The sequence below is a fragment of the Gossypium raimondii genome, chromosome 5 (genome assembly GCF_025698545.1).
Source record: "Gossypium raimondii isolate GPD5lz chromosome 5, ASM2569854v1, whole genome shotgun sequence".
NCBI classification, from domain to species: Eukaryota; Viridiplantae; Streptophyta; class Magnoliopsida; order Malvales; family Malvaceae; genus Gossypium; species Gossypium raimondii.
This window is the reverse complement of record NC_068569.1, coordinates 28,575,488-28,603,291: the sequence shown is the minus strand read 5'-3', so window position 1 is coordinate 28,603,291 and position 27,804 is coordinate 28,575,488. Positions and strand designations below refer to the sequence as shown.

The 27,804-nt window shown below is 34.7% G+C and overlaps 1 protein-coding gene across 3 annotated transcripts; it reads left to right on the top strand.

Moving 5' to 3' along the window:
* Positions 1 to 5,039: 5,039 nt before the first annotated feature.
* Positions 5,040 to 27,289, top strand: LOC105765888 (probable leucine-rich repeat receptor-like protein kinase At2g33170). Of its 3 annotated transcripts, XM_052630821.1 has the most exons (4): positions 5,040 to 5,488; positions 5,561 to 5,830; positions 6,146 to 6,217; positions 26,913 to 27,289. In XM_052630821.1, exons 1-4 carry the CDS (start codon positions 5,332 to 5,334, stop codon positions 27,080 to 27,082), a joined length of 669 nt encoding a protein of 222 aa, XP_052486781.1. In that variant the 5' UTR covers positions 5,040 to 5,331; the 3' UTR covers positions 27,083 to 27,289. The 3 variants fall into 3 exon arrangements, with proteins under 3 accessions (XP_052486781.1, XP_052486779.1, XP_052486780.1); XM_052630819.1 differs by having other exon boundaries at positions 5,040 to 5,830; XM_052630820.1 differs by lacking the exon at positions 26,913 to 27,289 and adding an exon at positions 6,425 to 6,568 and having other exon boundaries at positions 5,040 to 5,830.
* The last annotated feature ends 515 nt before the right edge of the window (positions 27,290 to 27,804 follow it).

Genomic DNA, 27,804 nt, shown 5'->3' with positions numbered 1-27,804 from the left:
TATTGTTTCTTTTTATTCTATTTATTGCTAAAACAATTAATAATGGTTACAATTCTAGCTCTTTCGCATCTAAAAATGCCTCAAAAAGTTTCTATAAATAGGTATATTATCATTTTAATTTAAATGTAAATATGGTGTTTAAGTATATTACTTATAATGGAGTTAACAGTATCGGAAAAGTTTATGCCAGTAAAAGTTCACATTTTGTCGACATTGTGGTCAGTCCGTTGGAATTTTGTTATTGGCACCTATCTAGCCGGCAAAGTAAATACCGGCGGTTTTTATGTTCTTTGCCGGCGCTTATAAATGTTGGTAAAAGTGATTCCTTTTGTAGTGACTAGTGAAGGACTCTTAGTTTGGATCGAAACAATACCTCACCCACTGTCAAAAATTTCTTATCAAACAAACACCCTTTCACTCCCTGCCTGCCACAACACAGTGACACACCAATTCCAAAGCAAGAAACATGAAAATTACCACCATATATCCCATGGATGCAAACCACCCTACTTTCCAAGGTTCTTACAAATTTCCTGATAGATAGATACCCATTTTTTCTTATCAAGCTTCCAAATAAGCTGCTAATCCTGCTTTAAGCGTTGACCATAACACCATTCAACTGTCTTTTATTCCCATCTAGCCTAATTACTACTCACTCCAAGAGGTTAGGCCTAAACTTTAAACATCATGCTCCATTCTCTCCTAACATCTCTGCCACCTTATAGTCTTTGCCTTCTCTTTCTCCACCACTGTTTGTTTTTTGCTAGTCTAGTTACTATAATATTTACCATGAGCTGCAAGTAACAGAAAAAGACTAATCATGAGCTAGCATTTTTGAACTGCAAGACTCACTCAACATCGTCTAATAAACATGATATTTTCTAACAAAAACAGAAAACCAGTTGATGACGGTATCCCGGTGATCAATAGAGCAATGTGTCACACGTTTCATTTGTTTCTCCGAATCTGCAACTTAGTTTAGGCAAATCATTTCTTATATTTGTAATTCGTTGTGACCTCAAATCAAGTAAATGATTGCATATGTGAGAGATTTTGGTATTCCTAAACTATCACAAGGAGGAGATTTCATCAAGCAAACCATAACACTTGCCACTATTGGCTATATGACACCAAGCGCTGCTTTCAATTTTTTTCTTTTTATTACAACTTGTATAGAATTTAACATTTTATTGATTAATGATGCACTAATGCAATAAGATTGCTTTTATGATTAATTTCTTGTAATTGTTGTGCAACTTGTGGTACGAGTTGTGTCCACATGGTAAACTATAAGTCATTGGTTTGTGTATTAATTCATATATGTGGGATATTTATCTATTTAATGCAACACATTTAGAAATGTTGAAGTCTAAAATCAAATATATTTGCTCAGGATGAAAGGTTGACAGTAGATAAAATTGCAAATATCTGTGTTATTTTTCTCTGTGTACCATTAGGTAGCGAAGTAGTTGTGGGGCTTTGGGTTGACTCCTGTACATGCATAAATGGTCAGATCAAGTCAATTTTTTCTAACATGCCTTCCCTGTAGAGGTGCTCATGGGCCAGGTTGGGTTCAAAATAATTTTTGGCCCACATCATAGGCCCGGGCCCGGCTCGGCCTAAAATATGGGCCTGAAATTTTATCTAGGCCCGGTCCGAGAAAAAATTTCGAAGCTCGAGCCTGGCCCGGCCTATTTTTTTAATAAACACCAAAAATTTATTTTAAAAATAAAAAAAATATTTTAAAAATAATTTAAAATTAAAAAAATAAAATATATATTTATTATATTCGGGCCGGGCTAGGGCCAAAAAAGTGGTGCTCGAGACCCTATCTGTTTTCTAAACGGGCCTCGTTCTTTTACCCAAACTCATATTTTGGGCCTATATTTTTACCCGAATCCTCCCATATTTCGAGCAGGCAGTCGGACCGGGCGGCCCATGAGCACCTTTACTTTCCTGTGTGGGGGCTAGCAAATTAAAGATCTTTTGTTGGGCTAGCGGTTTGCTTTCTCGGTAGTAATATGAAATTTTTTTAGCTTGAGCTTCAACAATGTAATTTTTAACTTACAATCGACTAGGTTTGACTTGATTTAAAATTTTAATATAAAATTAATATTTTTACTTAAAATTAATTATAAAATATTAAAATATTCATTATTTTAATATATTTTTAAGTAACAGTTAAGTTTCTTGACATAAAAAGTCATAGTTCGCTTTCACCTTTGTATATCATTAGGTTGGTTGAAATGTACTTTTTAATCTAAATTATTATTTTGAATAAAAACATAAACAATCTATTTTTAAAATTAAATTAAAATTTTAACTCAAATAAAAATTCAATTTAAACATATTCTTACATATGCATTCAAAATGTTTAAAATTGAATTCATTATATTAGAAGGTTATGCAAGACAAATTTAAAGTTAAAACTCAAATTCAAGTAAGCCAATAAGCAAAAATGAACAATATTCTGTGACTTGTGTCAATATTAGTCTATAATTATACCGATACAACTAAGACAAAATAGGGCCCCTCCTCTATTTTGAATTGTTTCGACCTTAGTTTCGACAACCTTTGATGACCTAGGAACCATTTTAGAATGCTTCTAAATTGTTAATAAAGAACATGTTGAATTTAAAACTTAAATCAATTTAAGTTGCTCTAATAATAAATACGATATCTTAAATTTAAACCTAATTATTAGATCAAATGTGAAGTGTCACATCATTTACAACAATAATTAACTCTCGAATAAAGCTTATAAAAAGAGTACAATAATAAAGCAAACACAAGCAATAATAGCAAAAGTAGCTTCAGCAAAAGCATTCCCACCCACTCTCCAAGGTGCATCAGTGTCGTCTATTTTTAGGCAACATATAACACTTTCTTTAAGTAAGATTTGGAAAGAGAAAATGAGATTTTTAATTGAACACAAGAATCCCCTTTTTAATTCCAATGCCCCAACAACACGTAATTGCTTTGATTTGATGCAATAGAAGGTATAATTGTCTTTTTCGCTCTCCAATTTTATTAAAAAAATTAATTTAGTTTTTTATTTTTTAATCCTTAAATTTATATTTTTATTAAATCACTTCAAAATAAAAGAAAAAAATTAATATTCAGTAAACTTTGTTAACATGATATACACATAAATTATCATGTAAAAATTAAAATCTTTTCTTTTCTTTCACTTTCCCCAAATTGGGATATTAAAAATAAAAGAAAACTCACTTAATCAAAATATTTTAATCAAACAAGGGAGAGGAGAACCCTTTCTTTTGATTTACTTAGTTTTCCTTGGTTTCAAAGATATCCAAACATGTTGTTACCATTTGTGTTATTGATCATTCCATCTTAAGCTACTGAACATTACAAGTCAGAAAATTTTATGCGACCTCAATATGTCTGAATTTCTTGAACTAAAAGTCTAAAATTAGATGCATGAGAAATTTATTGTATGATAATTTTGGCATGTTAAGTATAATCATAAATCATGATGTTGCATTTTGATGGAATTTGCAAGCATGTTACATTTATATTAAAGCATCTAGTGCGCGATTGTTAGTAACTGATAGAATTTCTTTTTGTTCTATAATATGTAACTTTGAGTCCATTTGTATATCATGTTTATTCGTGATTGTTAATTTTCGACTGAATTATATTTTTTTAGTACTTGTCAATATTCACATTTGTTTAATCAGAACACATTGTTTTGTGTGTGTTTACTTTCGGTTTTGCTTGAGGATAAGCAAAAGTGTAAGTGTGGGAGATTTGATGCACCGTGATTTGATATGTACATTTATTAGCCTTTCACACACATTTTATCACATTTTAAAACAAAATCGGATCGTTTTAGTGTCATTTTGTATTTTTAAGTGTTTAGATAGCAAAAGTGTTTTTTTGAGTCGTTTTAAGTGTTTTTCATTTATGTGGTTGCATAGGAGAAACTGGAGATCTAAAAATGCTCATTAAGGATGGAACTGTAGTTGAGGACGCGACCATGAGTTGTGGAGGTTGTGACATTGAATTCAAACGCAAAGCAACGAGAGACCACAATAGGCGGTCTCGTCATGATGTGGAACAGTATAACGTCACGACGTTGTGACCTCATGTAGCAATAAAATACATTCAAAGCGGTGATGTCGCAACGATTTTATAGCTAAATTAGATGTTGACTTGAGCATTTAGGGGCATTTAGCAGTCATTTCCATTTTTAAGCTTCTATGAATTAAAATGTTATCAGGGGAATTTCTATCTTTGGGTTATTTCCTATATAAACCAAAATTAAGTTTTTTTTAGAAAAAAAAAATTAGATAGATGAGTATTTTTCGGGTAGAATAGTACGAGGACCTTGACAGATTTTCTTAGTAGATTAAGTTTTATTTTATTTTGTTTTGTTTTAATTTAGGATTAAATTTATTTTATTTTCTTAGTAAGTTTCATAGCTTGTAAGACACGTTTAAATCACCTAACATTATAGTGGAGTTAACCTGTTAGTAATTAGGAATTTAGGATATTTGGAGAACCTTGAAGGATACAATTAATTAGTAAAAGCGTGCGAGAACGAGTAATGATTAGAGATAATTTTTATTGGGATTTGAACATGAGTTATCTATAAATAGGGTATGAGAGAAGATTTCTGATTCATCTTCCCTGCTAGACTTTGTTATCATCGAAGAAATTGGGAGAGTTCTTTTTTGCTAACGAATGTATTGACTGTTAAAGCTTAGAATAGCTTCTATACTGGTTGTCTGTTGATAAATTCTTATGCATTTTGAAAGTTCAAGTACTTAATTAAGTGAAAAAAAGTAGAAGCTTAATTGATTTTATTGAAAAAGTTTGAGGGCTTTTTACAACGTTAAACTATAAATAAATTTTGATGGACTATCATAAAAGAAGTAAAAAAAAGGAATATTGGAGGGCTCAAGAATGAAATGGAAAGGACTCATTTATTTATGGAAACGACCAAGACGAGTTGACTTGCCCTAACAAAAACCTTCACCCATTCATTTATTTAAGCAATGCTTTTACCATGCATCTTTAACAACCCTTCTCAAATTTTGATTGATACCCAAAGCCATCAACATGACCAAATTCCATTTTCTTTTCTCAGCTTTAATGTTCATTAATTATCTATTTCATGGTTAGCTACGCCATGATTGTGAGGAACCTCACACTGATCAACATGCTCTTCTTGCATTTAAGCACCAAATCATTGATTCTCACAACATCTTAGCCAACAGCTGGACCGCCAATAACTCTGTCTGCAACTGGGCTGGCGTCTCTTGCGCTGCTAAGCACCAGAGAGTTAGAGTTTTGGATCTTTCCAACATGGGTCTTATTGGAACCATCCCTCCGCAGTTAGGAAACCTGTCGTTCCTAGTCTCTCGTAATTTGAGTCACAACAATTTCCAAGGCCATTTTCCGTGGGAGTTGGGACGATTGAGTCATCTGAAGCTCATTGATTTAAGCTTCAATTTCTTAAATGGTAAAATTCCCTCATGGTTTGGAAGGTTGGATAAAGTTTTACACTTGAATCTTCGAAATAACAATTTGACAGGTGTAATTCCTCCATCAATAGCCAACTTGGATTTGAATTTTAATCTCATTCATGGAAACATCCCACATGAGATAAGTAAGTTTCTTAATTTGAGGATACTTCGTCTGGCTCATAACCAACTTTCTGGTTCGATTCCTGCTGTCATTTATAATATTTCCTCTTTGCTGATGATTTCTGTACCACACAACCATCTATCTGGCAGTGTAGCAAAAGATATCGGAAATCTAACAGAACTCAAAAAACTGTTGTTGTATGATAATAATCTGGAAGGTAAGCTTTTCTCCTTTGATTGAAACAAAATAGAAATAACATTTTTAAGATGGAAACTAACTATCCGAATTTTAATTAGGCATTCAAACTATGATTCATGATTCTATATCAAGATTAAATCAAGTATTAACATAAATTAAAATCTAATAGTAAAATTTAATAACAAGCTTTGTAGTCTTCTCTTCATGCTTTTCCATTTATAACTCGAATCTCTTGGTATTCCTTCCCTTATATTTTGAACATTGGAATTCCATTTCAACTTAGTAGCAAAGCAAATAGCCATATGATACTGATTTGTTGCTTTATAAATTGCAGGTGAAATTCCACAAGATATTAGAAATCTTCAAAAGTTGGAGATATTTGATGTCAGTATGAACAATTCATCTGGTAATCTCAATACATTTTATGTTTTGTTTTATCTAAATAAGATAAAAGATTAGTCAAGGATTATAAAAATAAGTAATAGTAGTAAGGTAATTAAGAAAATTATTACCCTAATTACACTTTTTACTTTTTCTACCGCCATTTTCTGGATTTTCTTCATAATTCTGATTTCTTACTCATTTTTGCAACTACATCTTTACACAAGTGTAGGTGCCCTAGAATTCAACATGTTGGGCTCATTGGCAGATAAGCCTACATCAACTTCTGGATTGGTCTCTTTAACAGCTAATTCTTTTGTGGATTCCATATTAACTACACCCCTTTTATGATATGAATTCGACTTTATAATTTTCATCATAAGGCCCATCCATCTCGACATCGGTGACGTAGCCGGCAAGATGTTCATTTAATCCTTCCTATCTATTTGCATTTATCACCTCGATTGAGGCATCGTCTGCTTTGGGCTTCTTTGACTGTTCATTTTTTTTGTCTAATCCTTCACCATTTTTACAACCCGACCTTTTCTCCTACGTGATCATTTATTCCTGATGAACCATTATCTCCTTTGGCCTTAGGATGAGCTTGGGGTCAGAACCGATCTCGTCTTTGGATACCCTTAACTTTTTCTTTTGCGGAAACTCTTCTCCCCAACATCCAGCTATTGTTAAAAAGATTTACTCCAATCCTGAACCCCACAACCAAGTTTTGTTAAATTAGATTATTAATATAAATTAAAAAAGGGTTAATACACAGCTTAAACTTGACAATTGTTCTTATATTAGGACATGAACTTTGTTTTATCTAGTTAATCCCTAAACTTGACAATTATCTCTACATTGAGGCTTGAACTAGACAATTGTTTCCACATTGGGAATAAACTTTTTTTGTCCAACTTTTTTAACGAGAGATCAAGGACTAATTTGGACAAAAAAAAATTCCAGCTCCAATTTAAACCTGATGGGAGGCCGTTATATTTTTTCAAAGATCCAAATACAGGACACTGTCCTTGGGATCTTTATTGTTCCTGTGATGGATGCCGAAATGATTGTTTTGAAGATCTAGATGAAGAGATCCAAAAATCCCGCAGGCCGAAAAATCGCAGAAAATCTACCCAGTCTGAGTTTTATGAGCGATGGATTAAAAGAGACCCAGATATAGGTCCGTTAGGAGAGGATAATGGCAAATTTGTCTATCTTGTGGACTACTCCGCAAGTAAGTCAATGCCATAACCTCCTAAAGTTCAGAACCAACCTCCTACAGATCCACCACAGCCACCCAAGAAAGACCCAAATGATCAGCAATGGCTAGCGAAACCCTTGAAGCAGCCGTGCTATAAAAAGATCAACAAATGGGTTCAAAAGCACAATCAATTCCAGCAATGTGCTCAAGAAGAGGGAGTTGTTGTTCCAGAACAAAAAATTCTAGAAGTACAAATGTACGAAACAACCTCTTCATATGAGCAAGAATTTCCGCCATTAGAGTAATTCTCAAAGAAGGTGTATCTTCATACTCCAAAAATTTCATCAAAATTACAAGCAAATGCAGAAGGTCGGCAAGTAAAAATTGTAGTAGCAGAAGCCACTTTGAATTGGAAAATAGAGAATGCACTGGCCCAAAATTCTGCATTGAAAAAGATAGACCTAAAGGTCAATGAAATTGACACAAAGGTCTCTAAGATTGAAGAGAAAACCGATGAAAATTTTGAGATGATCAAAAACCTGATTAAACTTTTCAAGAAAAGGCTTAAAGAAGTTGCCACTGAGACAGTAGCACCAGGACAAGAATTTTTCTCTCACATTGCCCAGAGAGAAAAAGAGACTCAAAACCTTAAGGAGTAGATCAAAACCCTTGAGGAGGTAGGGAAGATACCATCTCCTCAACCTTTGAAGAATGATATTGAGTTATTCCCTTCAGCAAGGCAACTAGACAAGCCAAGAACATCCGAAACATTGAAAATAGATTTTCCTCGACCAAAAGAAAAGAAAAAGCCAAGTACATATGATTTGTTTTTGTAGATCAAAGCTGAAAAGAAAGCAGAAAAGAAAAAATCAACAGAAGTAAGGAGACAAAAAGAAAAAGCCCTGGGAAAAAGACTAGTTGAGAAGGAGGAAGAAGAACAAGAAAGCCCTTATTCATCTCCGCCAAGACAGGTATCAAAATCCTTAATGATACAAAAGGAGAAACAATCTTGTAATAATCCCCTAACAAGAATTTAAGGGATTATAATCAAGAATCACTCCCAAAAATATCTGTCTTAGACAAAACTGAGGAGTCTCCCTCAGAAGACTCAGCTTCCTTAAAAACAATCTCAGTTTCAGAAAATTCAGAGACATCAGCAAGTTACCTTGAGCAAGACTCAGAGAAACCAGAAGTGATAGCCACAACACAACCAGAGGTTAAGATTGATGAGATGTCAGAAGAAGAAACCACTAAAGCTGGTGAACCTTCGACCGTAAGATCTACACCCCATGTTTCAAGGGGTAAAATGGTCTTCACTTTAGATAAAATTCCAACAAATAAGTGGCTAAAAAGACTATAAGAATTCCACGTTTGGCTTGAAACCAGGAGATTGACAGAAGAAAGCCATTACAACATCCTTGTGGAATTTGTTTCTCGATTCACAGGAATGTTAAAGGACTGGTGGAATTCCATTGACTAGGCGAATCAAATGCAATTCTTAGTATTAACAGATTTATCCTAGGCGATTAGGATTATCCATAATCATTTTATTGGAAATCCTGATGATTTGTTAACTCTCAAGAGAAGAGAGTTTTTCAAGAGAATATGCTGTTTTTACAAGAAAAAAGATTTGTCTAAGCATTTTTATGCTATGGCAAAACTTTTTTGTGCTCTTGGGTTGGATCCCAGTTTGAGGCAATCAGTTGTTGCATCTATTCCAGATCCACTTCAAGTAGCCATAAATCAAAACCTCTACAAGCAAAATAAAAACATTCTCAACTTGACCATGAGAGAAATCCAGCAGAAACGTATATTGCTTTAGAAGACCTATGCAACAGAAGAAAGGTCTTTAAAGACTATCTCTATGGTGACAGAAGGTTAGACAAAGCCTATAATGACTCACATCTCAAAATCAAATGTGGAAAAGACAAATTATGTTATTGCCCTTCCAAGAAGAAGAAGCATTTCAGAAAAAATTAAGAGATTTTCTCAAAAGATCCCTAGGAAAAGATACAAATGGAGATATCTCAAAAAGAAGAAGAGGTTTTCTAAAGGAGCAAAGTCTACTCGATGTTATATCTACAATCAGAAGGGTCATTTTGTAAAATCATGCCCAAACAACAAGAAAAACGTTAAGATGATCCGACAGATACAGTAAAAATCGAGAATCAAAATGGATGAAGAAGATGACATTGAATCAATATTCTCTATTGATGATGAACCCAATGATCAATCCTTATGTGCAATTCAGAGTATTGATTACAGTGACTCTGAATCTTCATCAGCTGAAATATTCATGGTACAACCTCAAATATCATTACATTCTTTGCCATCAAAGTCTAAACTTCTTTCAACCTTTCAGATTCCAGTACCACATGTTCCAGTTTCGATCTACTTGGAAAAATACAGTAAGCCAATTACTGTAATTGCTTTTATTAATACTGAAGCGGCAGAAACAATCATGAATCCAGAAATTTTACCATCAAAATGGTGGGAACCTTACACCAAATATTTTCAGTCGGCAGCTAACAAAGTTTTTGCAACACACCTGAGAAGTAAGCATATCAAAATCCAGTTCTTTCTAAATTGTTCTGTTACCACTACAGTTCTGGGATCAAAACTTCCTAGAAAAGATCTCATTGTTGGCTTTGATCTTTATACCAAAGCTAAACAACTAAGAATTTTGCCAGAATGACTAAAGTATAAACAAATATTTAGATCTTTTGTTCAGATCCCCAAACTATTTTCAATTTATTTAGAAAGAATCCAGGAGATTGTTGAAGGATTAAAGGAGAAGTCGTGTGCAGAATCTCACTCAGAGTTCTTACAAAAATACAGAAATCCTTTATGGAAAAATTCTAAAATTTTCATTAAACTCCCTTTCAAGAAAAATGAATATATCAATCCTACGAGAGCTAGTGACATGGGTATGAACCCAGAACACCTTAAGCTAGCTGAGGAAGAATGCCAACAATTGCAAAAAAGAAGGATTGATTGAAGCCTCAGATTCACAATGGGCTTGTGAAGAATTTTATGTCAACAAAAGATCAGAATAGGCCAGAGGGAAACTTAGATCGATGATCAACTAACAGCCTCTTAATCATTTCTTACAAGATGATAAGTTTCTTTTGCCTAATAGAAACTCCATATTCTCAAGTCTTGCAAAAGGTCGAGTTTTTTCTAAGTTTGATCTGAAAGTCGGGTTTTCGCAATTGGGAATAGATCAAGAAGACAGGCCTAAGACAAGATTTTGCATCCCAAACAAACACTTTCAATGGACAGTTATGCCTTTTGGGCTTAAAACTACCCCATCACTATTCCAGAAGGCCATGATAAAGATCTTCGGGCCTATAATGGATCAAGCTCTGATCTACATAGATGACATCCTCCTATACAACCCAGATCAAGAAAGCCATGCAACTCTCATTGAAAGATTCAAGCAGATTATCCTTTAACATGAGATCATGCTTTCTAAAAGAAAGATGCAGATCAACAAGGGAGAAATAGAGTTCCTTGGTATGATCATCAAAGATGGAAAGTACCAACCTCACACGAGTATTGCTGAAGAATTGAAAAAATTTCCAGCCAAAAATCTTTCAAAGAAACAAGTCCAACAATTTTTAGGAATTGTGAACTATCTCAGAGATTTTGTCCCAAAGATCTCAAAGTTTACAAATTCCTTGAGGAAAATGTTGAAAAAGGTTCTCTTCAATGGGGAATTAAACAGTCATTAGCAGCCCAGAGACTAAAAGAAAAATTGGCTCATCTGCCACATTTACAAATTCCTGTAGAAGGAAGAAGGATTTTGCAGACAGACGCTAGTGAAAAATATTGAGGAGCCATTTTATTTGAAGAAGTAGATGGTAAAAGACGCCTATGTGGATACAAAAGTGGAAGATTCACCAATGCTGAAATCCATTATCACTCCACTTTCAAAGAAATCCTTGCAGGAAAGAGAGGTATTTCTAAATTTGAATTCTATCTAGTAGGATATCATTTCCTTGTTGAGATGGACATGTCTTCCTTCCCCAAAATGCTAACGTTCAAGCAAAAAGAAGTTCCTCATCCTCAACTCCTTCGGTGGGCTGAATGGTTTTCCAAATATTCCTTTAACATCAAACACATAAAAGGAAAAACTAATGTCTTGGCTGATATTCTCACTAGATCTATTGAAAATTTCATGATTCAACCTTCATCCTCTTCAAAAAATAAAGGGAAAAAAGAAAATTCCTCAAAATCCACCTTCACCCTTTTCTATGCCTTGCCAGCCAAATTCTCACCCTGATCATCCTTCGAAAGTTCTAAGTCTAATCTTAGAAAAAAGTTTCCACATAGAAGCCATGAACATGATGCTATCCTACCAGTTAAGTATCTTCAAAAATTTTGAAGGATTATTTCTGAAACCATTAGGTCTTCACCCAGAGTATCCATTTATTCATCCATTAAAATTTTAGTTTAATGAATTTCTTGATAAATTAAAGTGGATGCTTTGTTATTTAACTCACTTGTTCCACATTGTGATTGAATTCTTTATTGAAGATCTTCAGTACTTCCTAACCATGGCAATCCAAGGAGAAATTAATCCAGAAATGAAGAATTTGGCAACCTTTTTTGGATGGTTTTACCCACTGGAACAATGGTTTGATATGATTAGGCTTAAATGTCTCAAAAATACAAGAGCCCAATGGATTTTAATTATCTTCTACAAACCCTAGTATTTCATGCAAAATGGTCCAACAACCCAGTTGGGAGCATTTCCTAGCGTATGGATCCATAAAACTTATTTCACAGAAGTAAGTTTGAGCCCATATGATTACAAAAACTTGCAGAAATACTTGTGCTAGATAAACAAAATTATTACTGCTGAAATATGTCCCTCAGAAAAAACATTAACATCATGGAATAAAGATAATGATCCACCGACACCTTATCAAGAATAGTTAAAGTAAGCCTTGTTGGAATATCAGACAAATATACTAGATCCAAAGGGGTGGTCACAAAAGTATCCAATGTACTGCAGCCAAGCAACTCAAGACACACCAGCATGGAAAGATGTGTATGAAGACACATCAATCTGGAAAGATATCTGTGAAGTGACATCACCTGATGATTTGGAATAAAGAATTGAACAACTGGAGCTGAAATGCTACAGAGCAAGAGAGGAAAAGAAGAGAAAAGTGGAATAATTAAACCTCACCTCTGATGTCAGCACAGATTATGATACTGACTAAAAGATGATGGGAGCTTTGTCCTGTTATGTATTATTGCTCTTTACTTTAAAGTTTGAAACGAGTTGTTGTCTTTATGTTTTATTGTCCTTTGCTTTTACAAAATTTTAATGAGTCATTAAGTAAAAACAAATTCATTCTTTTCTGCTCATTCAGACTTCTTTCCCTATATAAGGAAGGAAAACTCTCAGTTGTAAGTAACCTAGAAGTAAGAAATAAAATATTAGTGTGTTTTATAAAACCATGTCTTTCTAAACATTTCTATTCTCTTCCTATCTGATCATGGTATATCGTTGAAAGAAAATCTCCCGTGAGTTTAGAAGTATGCTCTGTGCTTGCCATATAATGGATCCTACACATCAGAAACTAAGCTTAGATCAGGGATACTAAATTTAGTTAAGTTTGAAGAAGTAGTCTGGATAATAGTATTACCAGCTAAAATGCAGTGCCTGTTTAAGTGGCCAAGAGGAGAAGGCCTTGCTTTTTGCATAGCATACCTTCTGTTATGATCTATTAATTTCAGATATCCCATCTTTAAGCTTCGTTGGTTTATTTGGTATGAGAGCCAGCACTCCAAGGTTTTCTTTTATTCGAGAAACCAGATACAGAAACAAGAGAAGTATCTTAACCATGAATACTTCCAGAACCTCTACTGCTAAAGCACCTTTATATTTGCCTAGCTTTCCTTTGAAAACTTACTCTACCAGAAAAATTTCTTCTTTATATGAAGTTGAGTACTTTACTGAAAAAGAAAAAGTCTAAGCTACGGACTTACCCCTTGTAAATCCTTACTCTACTTACCAAAAGCCTACTTTCTCTCCCATTAAGAGTATAAAATCCTTTATTACTACTAGTAGAAAGAATGTCCGTGAATATGTACAGTCTTCCAAGTTTGATAAACATCTTATCTATGGAGGACAAGAGGAACAGTTTGTTACTCTTGAAATCCCTTCGAATTTTCTGCAGGAATGGAGTCAGCATGGATATTCTCATATCCATTTTGGAGCGGTCAGACTAGCTTTAAACTGTCATGGAACTTCTGGGAAATCAGTTGTCTCCAGAATTGCTTTTCTTAACTTCAGGTATAAACGCTACCAAGATGCCTGCATCAGTACAGTTGAAGCTACATTGCGCTCAGGAATGGCCATGGTGACCTTGTTTCCAAATTTTACTATGTCCTTGCAAGACCCAAACCTGATGGACGCTTTAAAAGTCCAAATCCTGATTATTGGGGCTGAGATGGTCGAATCAGCAGTAACAGTGACTCTACACTATCAAATAGTATATAGAGCCCAAGACCACGCGTTTAAGCTATCAAATCAAGGATCTGAAGATTCTCTTCTCATTTCAGTCAACACACAAGAAGAGCTGCACTGTGTCCATGTTCCAAAACAAATACCCAAGCAAGAGCTACTAAAGCATTTGCCAAAAAAATGGGTGACCAATTATGAGCAAATCCACCAATATGATCAGCCGATCCTTTCCACCAATATAATCCACCAATTATGAGCAAATCAAGTTTGATCACAGTCACTTCAAGCAACTCCCCACTCCGCCAATTTTTTCCACACAAATGATGTTACAGCCATTACAGCCAGATGACCCAGGTCCAGCCGCCATATTTTTTCAAAGATCCAAATACAGGACAATATCATTGGGACCTTGATTGTTCTTGTGATGGATGCCGAAATGATTGTTTTGAAGATCTAGATGAAGAGATCCAAAAATCCCGCAGGCTAAAAAATCTCAAAAAATCTACCCAGTCTGAGTTTTATGAGCGATGGATTAAATGAGACCCAGATATAGGTCCGTTAGGAGAGGATAATGACAAATTTGTATATCTTGTGGAGTACTCCGCAAGTAAGTCAAAGCCACAACCTCCTAAATTTTAGAACCAACCTCCTACAGATCCACCACAGCCATCCAAGAAAGACCCAAATGATCAACAATGGCTAGCGAAAACCCTTGAAGCAGCCGTGCTATAAAAAGATCAGTAAATGGGTTCAGAAGCATAATCAATTCCAGCAGTGTGTTCAAGAAGAGAGAGTTGTTGTTCCAGAACAAAAAATTCCAGAAGTACAAATGTACGAAACAACCTCTTCATATGAGCAAGAATTTCTGCCATTAGAGGAATTCTCAAAGAAGGAGTATCTTCAGGCTCCAAAAATTTCATCAAAATTACAAGCAGATGCAGAAGGTCGGCAAGTAAAAATTGTAGCAGCAGAAGCCACTTTAAATTGGCAAACAGAGAATGCACTAGTCCAAAATTCTGCATTGAAAAAGATAGACCTAAAGGTCAATGAAATTGACACAAAGGTCTCTAAGATTGAAGATAAAACCGATGAAAATTCTGAGATGATCAAAAACCTGATTAAACTTTTCAAGAAAAGGCTTAAAGAAGTTGCCACTGAGACAGTAGCACCAGGACAAGACTTTTTCTCTCACATTGCCTAGAGAGAAAAAGAGATTCAAAACCTTAAGGAGCAGATCAAAACCCTTGAGGTGGCAGGGAGGATACTATCTCCTCAACCTTTGAAGAATGGTATTAAGTTATTCCCTTCAGTAAGGCAGCTAGACAAGCTAAAAATATTTGGAACAGTGAAAATAGATTTTCCTAAGGAAGAAAAGAAAAAAAATGGCAGTAAGGAGACAAAAAAAAAAGCCTTGTTAAGAATCTTGTTAGGGATTATTACAAGATTGTTTCATCCTTTTGTATCATCAAAGTCCTTTTGATACAAAGGAGAAACAATGTTGATGAATAAAGACTTTTTTTGTTCTTCATGAATTTTCCTTCTCAACAAGGCGTCTTTTTCCTCGAAGGCTTTTCCTTTTGTCGAGTCCGGAAGATTAGAGACATTAGCAAGTTACTCTGAGGCAGACTCGGAGGAACCGGAGTTAGCCACAACACAACATAGAGGTTTTGATGAGATGTTAGAAGAAGAAGCCCTTTGGTGGTGAACCTGGTGTGTTGTGTTGTGTTGTGTTTTGATAGCCTCAAGGATGAAAATCTTGGTATCTTTAACAACTTTCTTCTTCTTGATGAAAACAAATCATATGTACTTGGCTTTTTCTTTCTTCGGGGGAAAATCTATTTTCAATGTTAGGATGTTTTGGCTTGTCTAGTTGCCTTACTGAAGGGATTAACTCAATACCATTCTTCAAAGGTTGAGGAGATGGTATCCTCCATGTCTCCTCAAGGGTTTTGATCTGCTCCTTAAGGTTTTGAATCTCTTTTTCTCTCTAGGCAATGTGAGAGAAAAAATCTTGTCCTGGTGCTGCTGTCTTAGTGGCAACTTCTTTAAGCCTTTTCTTGAAAAGTTTAATCAGGTTTTTAATCATCTCAAAATTTTCATCGGTTTTATCTTCAATCTTAGAGACCTTTGTGTCAATTTCATTGACCTTTAGGTCTATCTTTTTCAATGTAGAATTTTGGGTCAGTGCATTCTCTGTTTGTCAATTCAAAGTGGCTTTTACTGCTGCAATTTTTACTTGCTAGCCTTCTGCATCTGCTTGTTATTTTGATTGAATTTTTGGAGCATGAAGATACTCTTTCTTTGAGAATTCCTCTAATGGTAAAAATTCTTGCTCATGTGACTAGGTTGTTTTGTACATATTTACTTATGGAATTTTTCATTTGGAACAACAACTCTCTCTTCTTGAGCGCACTACTAGTATGGATCCATAAAACTTATTTCACGTAAGTAAGTTTGAGCCCATATGATTACAAAAACTTGCGTAAATACTTGTGCTAGATAAACAAAATTATTACTGCTGAAATATGTCCCTCAGAAAAAACATTAACATCATGGAATAAAGATAATGATCCACCGACACCTTATCAAGAATAGTTAAAGTAAGCCTTGTTGGAATATCAGACAAATATACTAGATCCAAAGGGGTGGTCACAAAAGTATCCAATGTACTGCAGCCAAGCAACTCAAGACACACCAGCATGGAAAGATGTGTATGAAGACACATCAATCTGGAAAGATATCGTGTAGTGACATCACCGATGATTTGGAATAAAGAATTGAACAAGCTGAAATGAAATGCTACAGAGCAAGAGAGGAAAAGAAAGAGAAAAGTGGAATAATTAAACCTCACCTCTGATGTCAGCACAGATTATGATACTGACTAAAAGATGATGGGAGCTTTGTCCTGTTATGTATTATTGCTCTTTACTTTAAAGTTTGAAACGAGTTGTTGTCTTTATGTTTTATTGTCCTTTGCTTTTACAAAATTTTAATGAGTCATTAAGTAAAACAAATTCATTCTTTTACGCTATTCGGACTTCTTTCCTATATAAGGAAGGAAAACTCTCAGTTGTAAGTAACCTAGAAGTAAGAAATAAAATATTAGTGTGTTTTATAAAACCATGTCTTTCTAAACATTTCTATTCTCTTCCTATCGATCATGGTATATCGCTGAAAGAAAATCTCCGTGAGTTTAGAAGTATGCTCAGGCTTGCCATATAATGGATCCTACACATGTAAACTAAGCTTAGATCTGGGATACTAAATTTAGTTAAGTTTGAAGAAGTAGTCGGATAATAGTATTACGGCTAAAATGCAAATTACTGTTTATGGCCAAGAGAAGGCCTTGCTTTTTGCATAGCATACCTACTGTTATGATCTATTAATTTCAGATATCCCATCTTTAAGCTTCGTTGGTTTATTTGGTATGAGAGCCAAGACTCAAGGTTTTCTTTATTCGAGAAACCAGATATGTAAACAAGAGAAGTATCTTAACCATGAATACTTCCGTAACCTCTCTGCTAAAGCACCTTTATATTTGCCTAGCTTTCTTTGAAAACTTACTCTACCGAAAAATTTCTTCTTTATATGAAGTTGAGTACTTTCTTGAAAAAGAAAAGTCTAAGCTACGGACTTACCCCTTGTAAATCCTTACTCTACTTACAAAAAGCCTACTTTCTCTCCCATTAAGTATAAAATCCTTTATTACTACTAGTAGAAAGAATGTCCGTGAATATGTATCCTTCCAAGTTTGATAAACATCTTATCTATGGAGGACAAGAGGAACAGTTTGTTACTCTTGAAATCCCTTCGAATTTTCTGCAGGAATGGAGTCAGCATGGATATTCTCATATCCATTTTGGAGCGGTCAGACTAGCTTTAAACTGTCATGGAACTTCTGGGAAATCAGTTGTCTCCAGAATTGCTTTTCTTAACTTCAGGTATAAACGCTACCAAGATGCCTGCATCAGTACAGTTGAAGCTACATTGCGCTCAGGAATGGCCATGGTGACCTTGTTTCCAAATTTTACTATGTCCTTGCAAGACCCAAACCCGATGGACGCTTTAAAGTCCAAACTCGATTATTTAATACGAGATGGTCAATCACAGTGAATAAAGGACTCTACACTATCAAATAGTATATAGAGCCCAAGACCACGCGTTTAAGCTATCAAATCAAGGATCCAAGATTCTTCTCATTTCACCAACACATAGAAGAGTCAGACGTGTCCATGTTCCAAAACAAATACCCAAGCAAGAGCTACTAAAGCATTTGCCAAAAAAATGGGTGACCAATTATGAGCAATCCACCAATATGATCACCGATCCTTTCCACCAATATAATCCACCAATTATGCAAATCAAGTTTGATCACAGTCACTTAAGCAACTCCCCATTCGCCAATTTTTCCACACAAATGATGTTACGAAATTCTATTACAAAATGATGACCTGTGTCCATTACCATATTTTTCAAAGATCCAAATACAGGACAATATCATTGGGACCTTGATTGTTCTTGTGATGGATGTCGAATGATTGTTTTGAAGATCTAGATGAAGAGATCCAAAATCAAGCAGGCAAAAATCTCAAAAATCTACTCCAAATTGAAGTTTTATGAGCGATGGATTAAATGAGACAGATATAGGTCTGTTAGAGAGGATAATGACAAATTTGTATATCTTGTGGAGTACTCATAAGTAAGTCAAAGCCACAACCTCTAATTTTTAGAACCAACCTCCTGAGATCCACTACATAGGCCATCCAAGAAAGACCCAATGATCAACAATGGCTAGCGAAAACCCTGTGCTATAAAAAGATCGATAAATGGGTTGAAGCATAATCAATTCCAAAGTGTGTTCAAGAAGAGAGTTGTTGTTCGGAACAAAAATTCATGAGAAGTACAAATGTACGAAACAACCTTTCATATGAGCAAAATTTACGCCATTAGAGGAATTCTCAGAAGGAGTATCTTGAGGCTCCAAAAATTTCATCAAAATTACAAGCGGAATCAGAAGGTTCAGATAAAAATTGTAGCAGCAGAAGCCACTTTAAATTGGCAAACAGAGAATGCACTAGTCCAAAATTCTGCATTGAAAAAGATAGACCTAAAGGTCAATGAAATTGACACAAAGGTCTCTAAGATTGAAGATAAAACCGATGAAAATTCTGAGATGATCAAAAACGATTAAACTTTTCAAGAAAAGGCTTAAAGTTGCCACTTAGCACGGGACAAGACTTTTCTCTCACATTGCCTAGAGAGAAAAAGAGATTCAAAACCTTAAGGAGCAGATCAAAACCCTTGAGGTGGCTGGGAGGATACTATCTCCTCAACCTTTGAAGAATGGTATTAAGTTATTCCCTTCAGTAAGGCAGCTAGACAAGCTAAAAATATTTGGAGGTGAAAAAGATTTTCCCTAAAGGAAAATAGATTGTTGAGAAGGAGGAAGAAGAACAAGAAAGCTCTTATTCATCTCCGCCAAGATAGGTATCAAAATCCTTAGTGATACAAAAGGAGAAACAATGTTGTAATAATCCCCTAACAAGAATTTTAAGGGATTATAATCATGAATCACTCCCAAAAATATTTGTCTTAGACAAGACTGATGAGTCTCCCTCAGAAGACTTAGCTTCCTTAAAAACAGTCTGAGTCTCAGAAGATTAAGAGACATTAGCAAGTTACTCTGAGCCAGACTCAGAGGAACCAGAAGTGATGGCCACAACACAACCAGAGGTTAAGATTGATGAGATGTTAGAAGAAGAAGCCACTGAAGCTGGTGAACCTTCGATGTGTTGTGTTGTGTTGTGTTGTGCCTATCGCTTCTAGTTCCTCTTAGTCTAGCCTAGAGTAGCTTGCTGATGTCTCTGAATCTTCTGAGATTGAGACTGTTTTTAAGGAAGCTGAGTCTTCTAAGGGAGACTCCTCAGTCTTGTCTAAGACAAATATTTTTTGGTGTGATTCTTGACTATAATCCCTTAAAAATCTTGTTAGGGGATTATTACAAGATTGTTTCTCCTTTTGTATCATTAAGTATTTTGATACCTGTCTTGGCAGAGATGAATAAAGACTTTCTTGTTCTTCTTTTTCCTTCTCAACTGGTCTTTTTCCCAAGGCTTTTTCTTTTTGTCTCCTTACTTCTGCTGCTTTTTTCTTTTCTGCTTTCTTTTCAGCTTTGATCTGTAAAAACAAATCATATGTACTTGGCTTTTTCTTTCTTCTGGCGGGGGAAAATCTATTTTCAATGTTCCGGATGTTTTTGGCTTGTCTAGTTGCCTTACTGAAGGGATTAACTCAATACCATTCTTCAAAGGTTGAGGAGATGGTATCCTCCATGTCTCCTCAAGGGTTTTGATCTCGCCTCCTTGTTTTGAATCTTTTTCTCTAGGCAATGTGAGAGAAAAAATCTTGTCCTGGTGCTGCTGTCTTAGTGGCAACTTCTTTAAGCCTTTTCTTGAAAAGTTTAATCAGGTTTTTAATCATCTCAAAATTTTCATCGGTTTTATCTTCAATCTTAGAGACCTTTGTGTCAATTTCATTGACCTTTAGGTCTATCTTTTTCAATGTAGAATTTTGGGTCAGTGCATTCTCTGTTTGTCAATTCAAAGTGGCTTTTACTGCTGCAATTTTTACTTGCTAGCCTTCTGCATCTGCTTGTTATTTTGATTGAATTTTTGGAGCATGAAGATACTCTTTCTTTGAGAATTCCTCTAATGGTAAAAATTCTTGCTCATGTGACTAGGTTGTTTTGTACATATTTACTTATGGAATTTTTCATTTTGGAACAACAACTCTCTCTTCTTGAGCGCACTACTAGAACTGATTGTGCTTCTGAACCCATTTGTTGATATTTTTATAGCACGGCTGCTTCAAGGGTTTCGCTAACCATTGCTAATCATTTGTGTCTTTCTTGGGTGGCGGTGATGGATCTGTAGGAGGTTGGTTCTGAACTTTAGGAGGTTGTGGCTTTGACTTACTTGCAGAGTAATCCATAAGATAGATAAATTTGCCATTATCCTCTTCTAACGGACCTATATCTAGGTCACCTTTAATCTATTGCTTATAAAACTCAGACTGGGTAGATTTTCTGTAATTTTCCGGGCTGTGAGATTTCCAGATCCCTTCATCTAGATCTTCAAAACAACTATTTTGGGAACAATCAAGATCCTAAGGACAGTGTTTTGTATTTGGATCTTTGAAAAAATATAACGGCTCCCATCAAGTTTAAAACTCTATATGAGGGGTGCTTCTGGGTCTGAACCTGGGTCATCTGGCTATAATGGCTGTAACATCATTTGTGTAGAAAAAATTGGCGGAGTAGGGAGTTACTTTATGTGACTGTGATCAAACTTGATTTCACTATTACCATCGGACATAATGATAATCTGACTCTTCATGGAACGAATCGGCTGATCATATTGGTGGATTTGCTCATAATTGGTCACCCATTTTTCTGGCAAAAGCTTTAGTAGCTCCTGCTTGGGTATTTGTTTTGGAACATGGACACAGTGCGGCTCTTCTCTTGTGTTGACTGAAATAAGAAAAGAATCTTTAGATCCCTGATTTGATAGCTTAAACGCGTGGTCTTGGACTCTATACACTATTTGATAGTGTAGAGTCGCTGTTATTGCTGATTCAACCATCTCAGCCCCAATAATCTGGATTTAGACTTTTAAAGCGTCTATCAGGTTTGGGTCTTATAGGGACATAGTAAAATTTGGGAACAAGGTCACCATGGCCATTCCTGAGCACAACGTAGCTTCAACTGTATTGATACAGGCATCTTGGTAGTGTTTATACCTGGAGTCGAGAAGAGCAATTCTGGAGACGACTGGTTTCCCAGAAGTTCCATGTCAGTTTAAAGCTAGTCTGACTGCTCTAAAATGGATATGAGAATATCCATGCTGGCTCCATTCCTGCAGAAAATTCGAAGGGATTTCAAGAGTAACAAACTGTTCCTCTTGTCCTCCACAGATAAGATGTTTATCAAACTTGGAAGACTGTACATATTAACGGACATTCTTTCTACTAGTAGTAATAAGGGATTTTATACTCTTAATAGGAGAGAAAGTAGGCTTTTGGTAAGTAGAGTAAGGATTTACAAAGGGTAAGTCCGTAGCTTAGACTTTTTCTTCTTCAGTAAAGTACTCGACTTCATATAAAAAAGAAATTTTTCTGACAAAATGAGTTTTCAAAGGAAAGCTAGGCAAAGATAAAGGTGCTTTGGAAGTAGAGGTTTTGGAAGTATTCATAGTAAAGTACTCTTTCTTTTGTATCTGATTTCTCGAATAAAAGAAAACCTTAGAGTGCTGGCTCTGATACCAAATAAACCAGCAGAGCTTGAAGACGGGATATCTGAAATTAATAGATCATAACAGAAGGTATGCTATGCCAAAAACAAGGCCTTCTCTTCTTGGCCACTTAAACAGACACTGCCTTTTAGCTGTTAATACCATTAATCCAGACTACTTCTTCAAACTCAGTTGAAATTAGTATCCCTGATCTAAGCTTAGTTTTTGATGTACAGGATCCATTATATGACAAGCACAGAGCATACTTCTAAACTCACGGGAGATTTTCTTTCAACGATATACCATGATTAGATAGAAAGAGAATAGAGAAGTTTAGAAAGACATGGTTTTATAAAACACACTGATATTTTATTTCTTACTTCTAGGTTACTTACAACTTAGAGTTTTCCTTCCTTATATAGGGAAAGAAGTCTGAATGAGCAGATAAGAATGAATCTATTTTTTCTTAATGACTCATCAGACTTTTGTAAAAGAAAAAGACAATAATACATAAAGACGACAATTCGTTTCAAATTTTAAAGTAAAGAGTAATAATACATAACAGGACAAAGCTCCCGTCATCTTTTAGTCAGTATTATAATCTGTGCTGACATTAGAGGTGAGGTTTAATTCTTCCACTTTTGTCTTCTTTTCCTCTTTTGCTCTGTACCATTTCAGCTCCAGCTGTTCAATTCTTTGTTCCAAATCATCAGGTGGTGTCGCTTCACAGATAGCTTTCCAGATTGATATGTCTTCATACACATCTTTCCATACTGGTGTGTCTTGAGTTGTTTGGCTGTAGTACATTGGATACTCTTGTGACCACTCCTTTGGATCTGGTATATTTGTCTGATATTCCAACAATGCTTGCTTTAACTGTTCTTGATAAGGTGTCGGTGGATCATTATCTTTATTTCATGGTGTTAATGTTTTTTCTGAGGGACATATTTTAGCAGGAATAATTTTGTTTATCTAGCACAAGTATTTCTGCAAGTTTTTGTAATCATATGGGCTCAAACTTACTTCTGTGAAATAAGTTTTATGGATCCATACGCTAGGAAATGCTCCCAACTGGGTTGTTGGACCATTTTGCATGAAATACTGGGGTTTGTAGAAGATAATTAGAATCCATTGGGCTCTTGTATTTTTGAGACATTCAAGCCTAATCATATCAAACCATTGTTCCAGTGGGTAAAACCATCCAAAAAATGTTGCCAAGTTCTTCATTTCTGGATTAATTTCTCCTTGCATTGCCATGTTCAGGAAGTACTGGAGATCTTCAATAAAGAATTCAATCCCGATGTGGAACAAATGAGTTAAATACCAAAGCATCCACTTTAATTCATCAGGAAATTCAGTAAACTAAAATTTAATGGATGAATAAATGGATACTCCGGGTGAAGACCTAATGGTTTCAGAAATAATCCTCCAAAATTTCTGAAGATACTTAACTGGTAGGATAGCATCATGTTCATGGCTTCTCTATGGAATCTTTTTTCTAAGATCAGACTTAGAACTTTTTGAGGATGATCAGGGTGAGAATTTGGCTGGCAAGGCATAGAAATGGGTGAATGTGGATTTTGAGGAATTTTTTTCCTTTATTTTTTGAAGAGGATGAAGGTTGAATCATGAAATTTTCAATAGGTCTAGTGAGAATATCAGCCAAGACATTAGTTTTTCCTTTTATGTGTTTGACGTTAAAGGAATATTTGAAAAACCATTCAACCCACCGAAGGAGTTGGGGATGAGGAACTTCTTTTTGTTTGAACTTTAGCATTTTGGGGAAGGAAGATATGTCCATATCAACAAGGAAATGATATCCTACTAGATGGAATTCAAATTTAGAAATACCTCTCTTTACTGCAAGGATTTCTTTGAAAGTGGAGTGATAATGGATTTCAGCATTGGTGAATCTTCCACTTTTGTATCCACATAAGCATCTTTTACCATCTTCTTCTTCAACTAAAATGGCTCCCCAATATTTGTCCCTAGTGTCTGTCTGTAAAATCCTTCTTCCTTCTGCAGGAATTTGTAAAGGTGGCAGATGAGCCAATTTGTCTTTTAGTCTCTAGACTGCTAAAGACTGCTTAATTCCCCATAGAGGAGAATCTTTTTTTCAACATTTTCCTCAAGGAATTTGTAAATTTGAGATTTTTGGGACAAAATCTCTGAGATAGTTCACAATTCCTAAAAATTGACAAAATCTCTGAGATAGTTCACAATTCCTAAAAATTGTTAGACTTGTTTCTTTGAAAGATTTTTGGCTGGAAATTTTTTCAATTCTTCAGCAATACTCGGGTGAGGTTGGTACCTTCCATATTTGATGATCATACCAAGGAACTCTATTTATCCCTTTTTGATCTGCATCTTTCTTTCAAAAAGCATGATCCATGTTGAAGGATAATCTGCTTGAATCTTTCAATGAGAGTTGCATGGCTTTCTTGATCTGGGCTGTATAGGAGGATATCATCTATGTAGTTCAGAGCTTGATCCATTATAGGCTGGAAGATCTTTATCATGGCCTTCTGGAATAGTGACAGGGCAGTTTTAAGCTCAAAGGGCATAATTGTCCATTGAAAGTATTTGTTTGGGGATGTAAAATCCTATCTTAGGCCTGTCTTCTTGATCTATTTCCAATTGCCAAAACCCAGCTTTCAGATCAAACTTAGAAAAAACTCGGGTTTTTGCAAGACTTGAGAATATTTAGTTTCTATTAGGCAAAGAAAACTTATCATCTTGTAAGAAATGATTAAGAGGCTGGTAGTTGATCACCAATCTGGGTTTCCTTTTGGCCTGTTCTGATCTTTTTTTTGACATAAAATGCCTCACAAGCCCATTGTAAATCTGAGGCTTCAATCAATCCTTCTTTTTGCAACTGTTGGAATTTTTCCTCAGCTAGCTTAAGGTGTTCTAGGTTCATACCCATGTGACTAGCTCTCGTAGGATTGATATCTTCATTTTTCTTGAAAGGGAGTTTAATGAAAAATTTAGAATTTTTCCATAAAGGATTTCTGCATTTTTGTAAGAACACTGAGTGAGATTCTGCACACGACTTCTCCCTTAATTCTTCAACAACTCCTGGATTCTTTCTGAATAAACTGAAAATAGTTTGGGGATCTGAACAAAAGGTCTGAACATTTGTTTATACTTTAGTCCTTCTGGAAAAATTCTTAGTTGTTTAGCTTTGGTATAAAGATCAAAGCCAACAATGAGATCTTTTCCAGGAAGTTTTAATCCCAGAACTGTAGTGGTAACAGAACAATTTGGAAAGAACTGGATTTTGATAGGCTTACTTCTCAGGTGTGTTGCAAAATCTTTGTTAGCTGCCGACTGGAAATATTTGGTGTAAGGTTGCCACCATTCTAATGGTCAAAATTTCTGGATTCATGATTGTTTCTACTGCTTTAGTATCAATAAAAGCAATTACAATAATTGGCTTACTGTATTTTTCCAAGTAGATCGAAACTGGAACATATGGTACTGGAATCTGAAAGGTTGAAAGAAGTTCAGACTTTGATGGCAGAGAATGTAATGACATTTGAGGTTGTGCCATGAATATTTCAGCTGATGAAGATTCAGAGTCACTGTAATCAATACTCTGAATTGCACATAAAGATTGATCATTGGGTTCATCATCAATAGAGAATATTAATTCAATGTCATCTTCTTTATCAATTTTGATTCTCGATTTTTGCTGTATCTGCCGGATCATCTTAACGCTTTTCTTTTTTTTGGGCATGATTTTGCAAAATGACCCTTCTGATTGCAGATGTTACATCGGATAGACTTTGTTCCTTTAGAAAACCTCTTCTTCTTTTTAAGATATCTCCATTTGTATCTTTTCCTGGGGATCTTTGGAGAAAATCTCTTAATTTTTTTGAAATGCTTCTTCTTCTTGGAAGGGCAATAGCATGACTTGTCTTTTCCACATTTGATTTTGAGATGTGGGTCATTACAGGCTTTGTCTAACCTTCTGTCACCATGGAGATAGTCTTTGAAGACGTTTCTTGTGTTGCACAGATCTTCTAAAGCAATATATGTTTCTTGCTGGATTTCTCCCATGGTTAAGTTGAGAATGTTTTTATTCTGCCTATAGAGGTTTTGATTTATGGCTACTTGAAGTGAATCTGGAATGGATGCAACAACTGCTTGTTTCAAACTGGGATCCAACCCAAGAGCACAAACAAGTTTTGTCATAGCATAAAAATGCTTAGACAAATCCTTTTTCTTGTAAGAACATCATCTTCTCTTGAAAAACTCTCTTCTCTTGAGAGTTAACAGATCATCAGGATTTCCAATAAAATGATTATGGATAATCCAAATCGCTTGGGATAAATCTGTTAATACAAAGAATTGCATTTGATTCGCTTGGTCAATGGAATTCCACAGTCCTTTAACATTCCTGTGAATCGAAAAACAAATTCCACAATGTAAATTTAATTGATTTAAAATGGGGTAAATAATAAAATAGATTAAGATATTAGCTACTAAAGAAGTGTTTCTATTTATTTTTCAGAAAAAAAAATAATTTAAGTATTTCTATTTTCTATTTTACTAAACATATTTTTAATTTGCGTACGCTCTAATTCAAGTACTTGTTTAATATGTCAAATTTAATAAATTAAATAAAAAGTTTAAAATGAAAAAAATATTTTGTTTATTTAAAACAAATAAATTGTTATTTTTGGTTCCATTTACTTAAATATGTACGTCATCACCTTCTTAATCTCGGGGGACCTCACTTTTGCAGGTCAAATTCCATTAAGAATAGATGAATGCATGAATCATCAAATGTTATATTTAGACGCCAGTAGATTCAATGGCAGCATTCCGAGGAGTATTGGAAATCTACCCAAACTCACTCATCTATCTTTGGGAGAGAATCATTTGAAAAGTAAAATAAAATTTGTGTTAAGATAAAAACTAACAATTGAGATGGCAGTAACCTGACCAGATCAACCCTATTTTCAATGCAATTTTGTAGCTTTATAATACTACAGGTGAAATACAATGGGAAATTGGAAATCTTCAGAGTTTGGAATCTCTACCCTACTTGTTGGCTCAATCCCGGCTTCCATCTTTAACATTTCTTCTTTGAAATTTATTTGGCTCCAAAAGAACAGTTTATCTGGTAATGTTGAAACAAATATTTCATTATTTTCATGTTTCAAGTTTATTTTCTTAATTTCTAAAAAAAATTAATACTTCTGTTAACTATTATAAAATTAATTAATAATAATGAAAAATTTTATTTTAAATATAGTCCGCGCTTTCTACAACAGTTACCCAGTATAATAGTTTCTTATATCAGTCAAGTTTTTAAAAGAACAAATTTTTATGTTTTATTTTAATCTTCCATAATAGCTTTTCACTTATAGCAACAAACTCTATAGTTATGAAGCACTTTTTTTTTTATTAAATTAGTTCTTTATAACAAAACATGGTCTAAATTTTTAAATAAAATTATAGTTATTTTATATAAACAAGTCTATTAATTATCATTTATTAATTAAAATTACCTTAATTAAAATATTATTTCAATAAAATAATTAAATTTCAAGTGAAGCAATCTATTAATCATATTTTGTCAAATGAAAATAATCTTCGATGAGTGAAATTAAATATACCAATTCAAGAAACTA

What these genes read in the sequence shown, in the direction of transcription:
- LOC105765888 (XM_052630819.1), top strand. Translation starts at nt 5,332, where the DNA reads ATGGGTCTTATTGGAACCATCCCTCCGCAGTTAGGAAACCTGTCGTTC. An exon ending in GTATGATAATAATCTGGAAG is followed by an intron (nt 5,831 to 6,145) that starts GTAAGCTTTTCT and finishes TATAAATTGCAG; the next exon opens with GTGAAATTCCACAAGATATT. An exon ending in CAGTATGAACAATTCATCTG is followed by an intron (nt 6,218 to 26,912) that starts GTAATCTCAATA and finishes TCACTTTTGCAG; the next exon opens with GTCAAATTCCATTAAGAATA.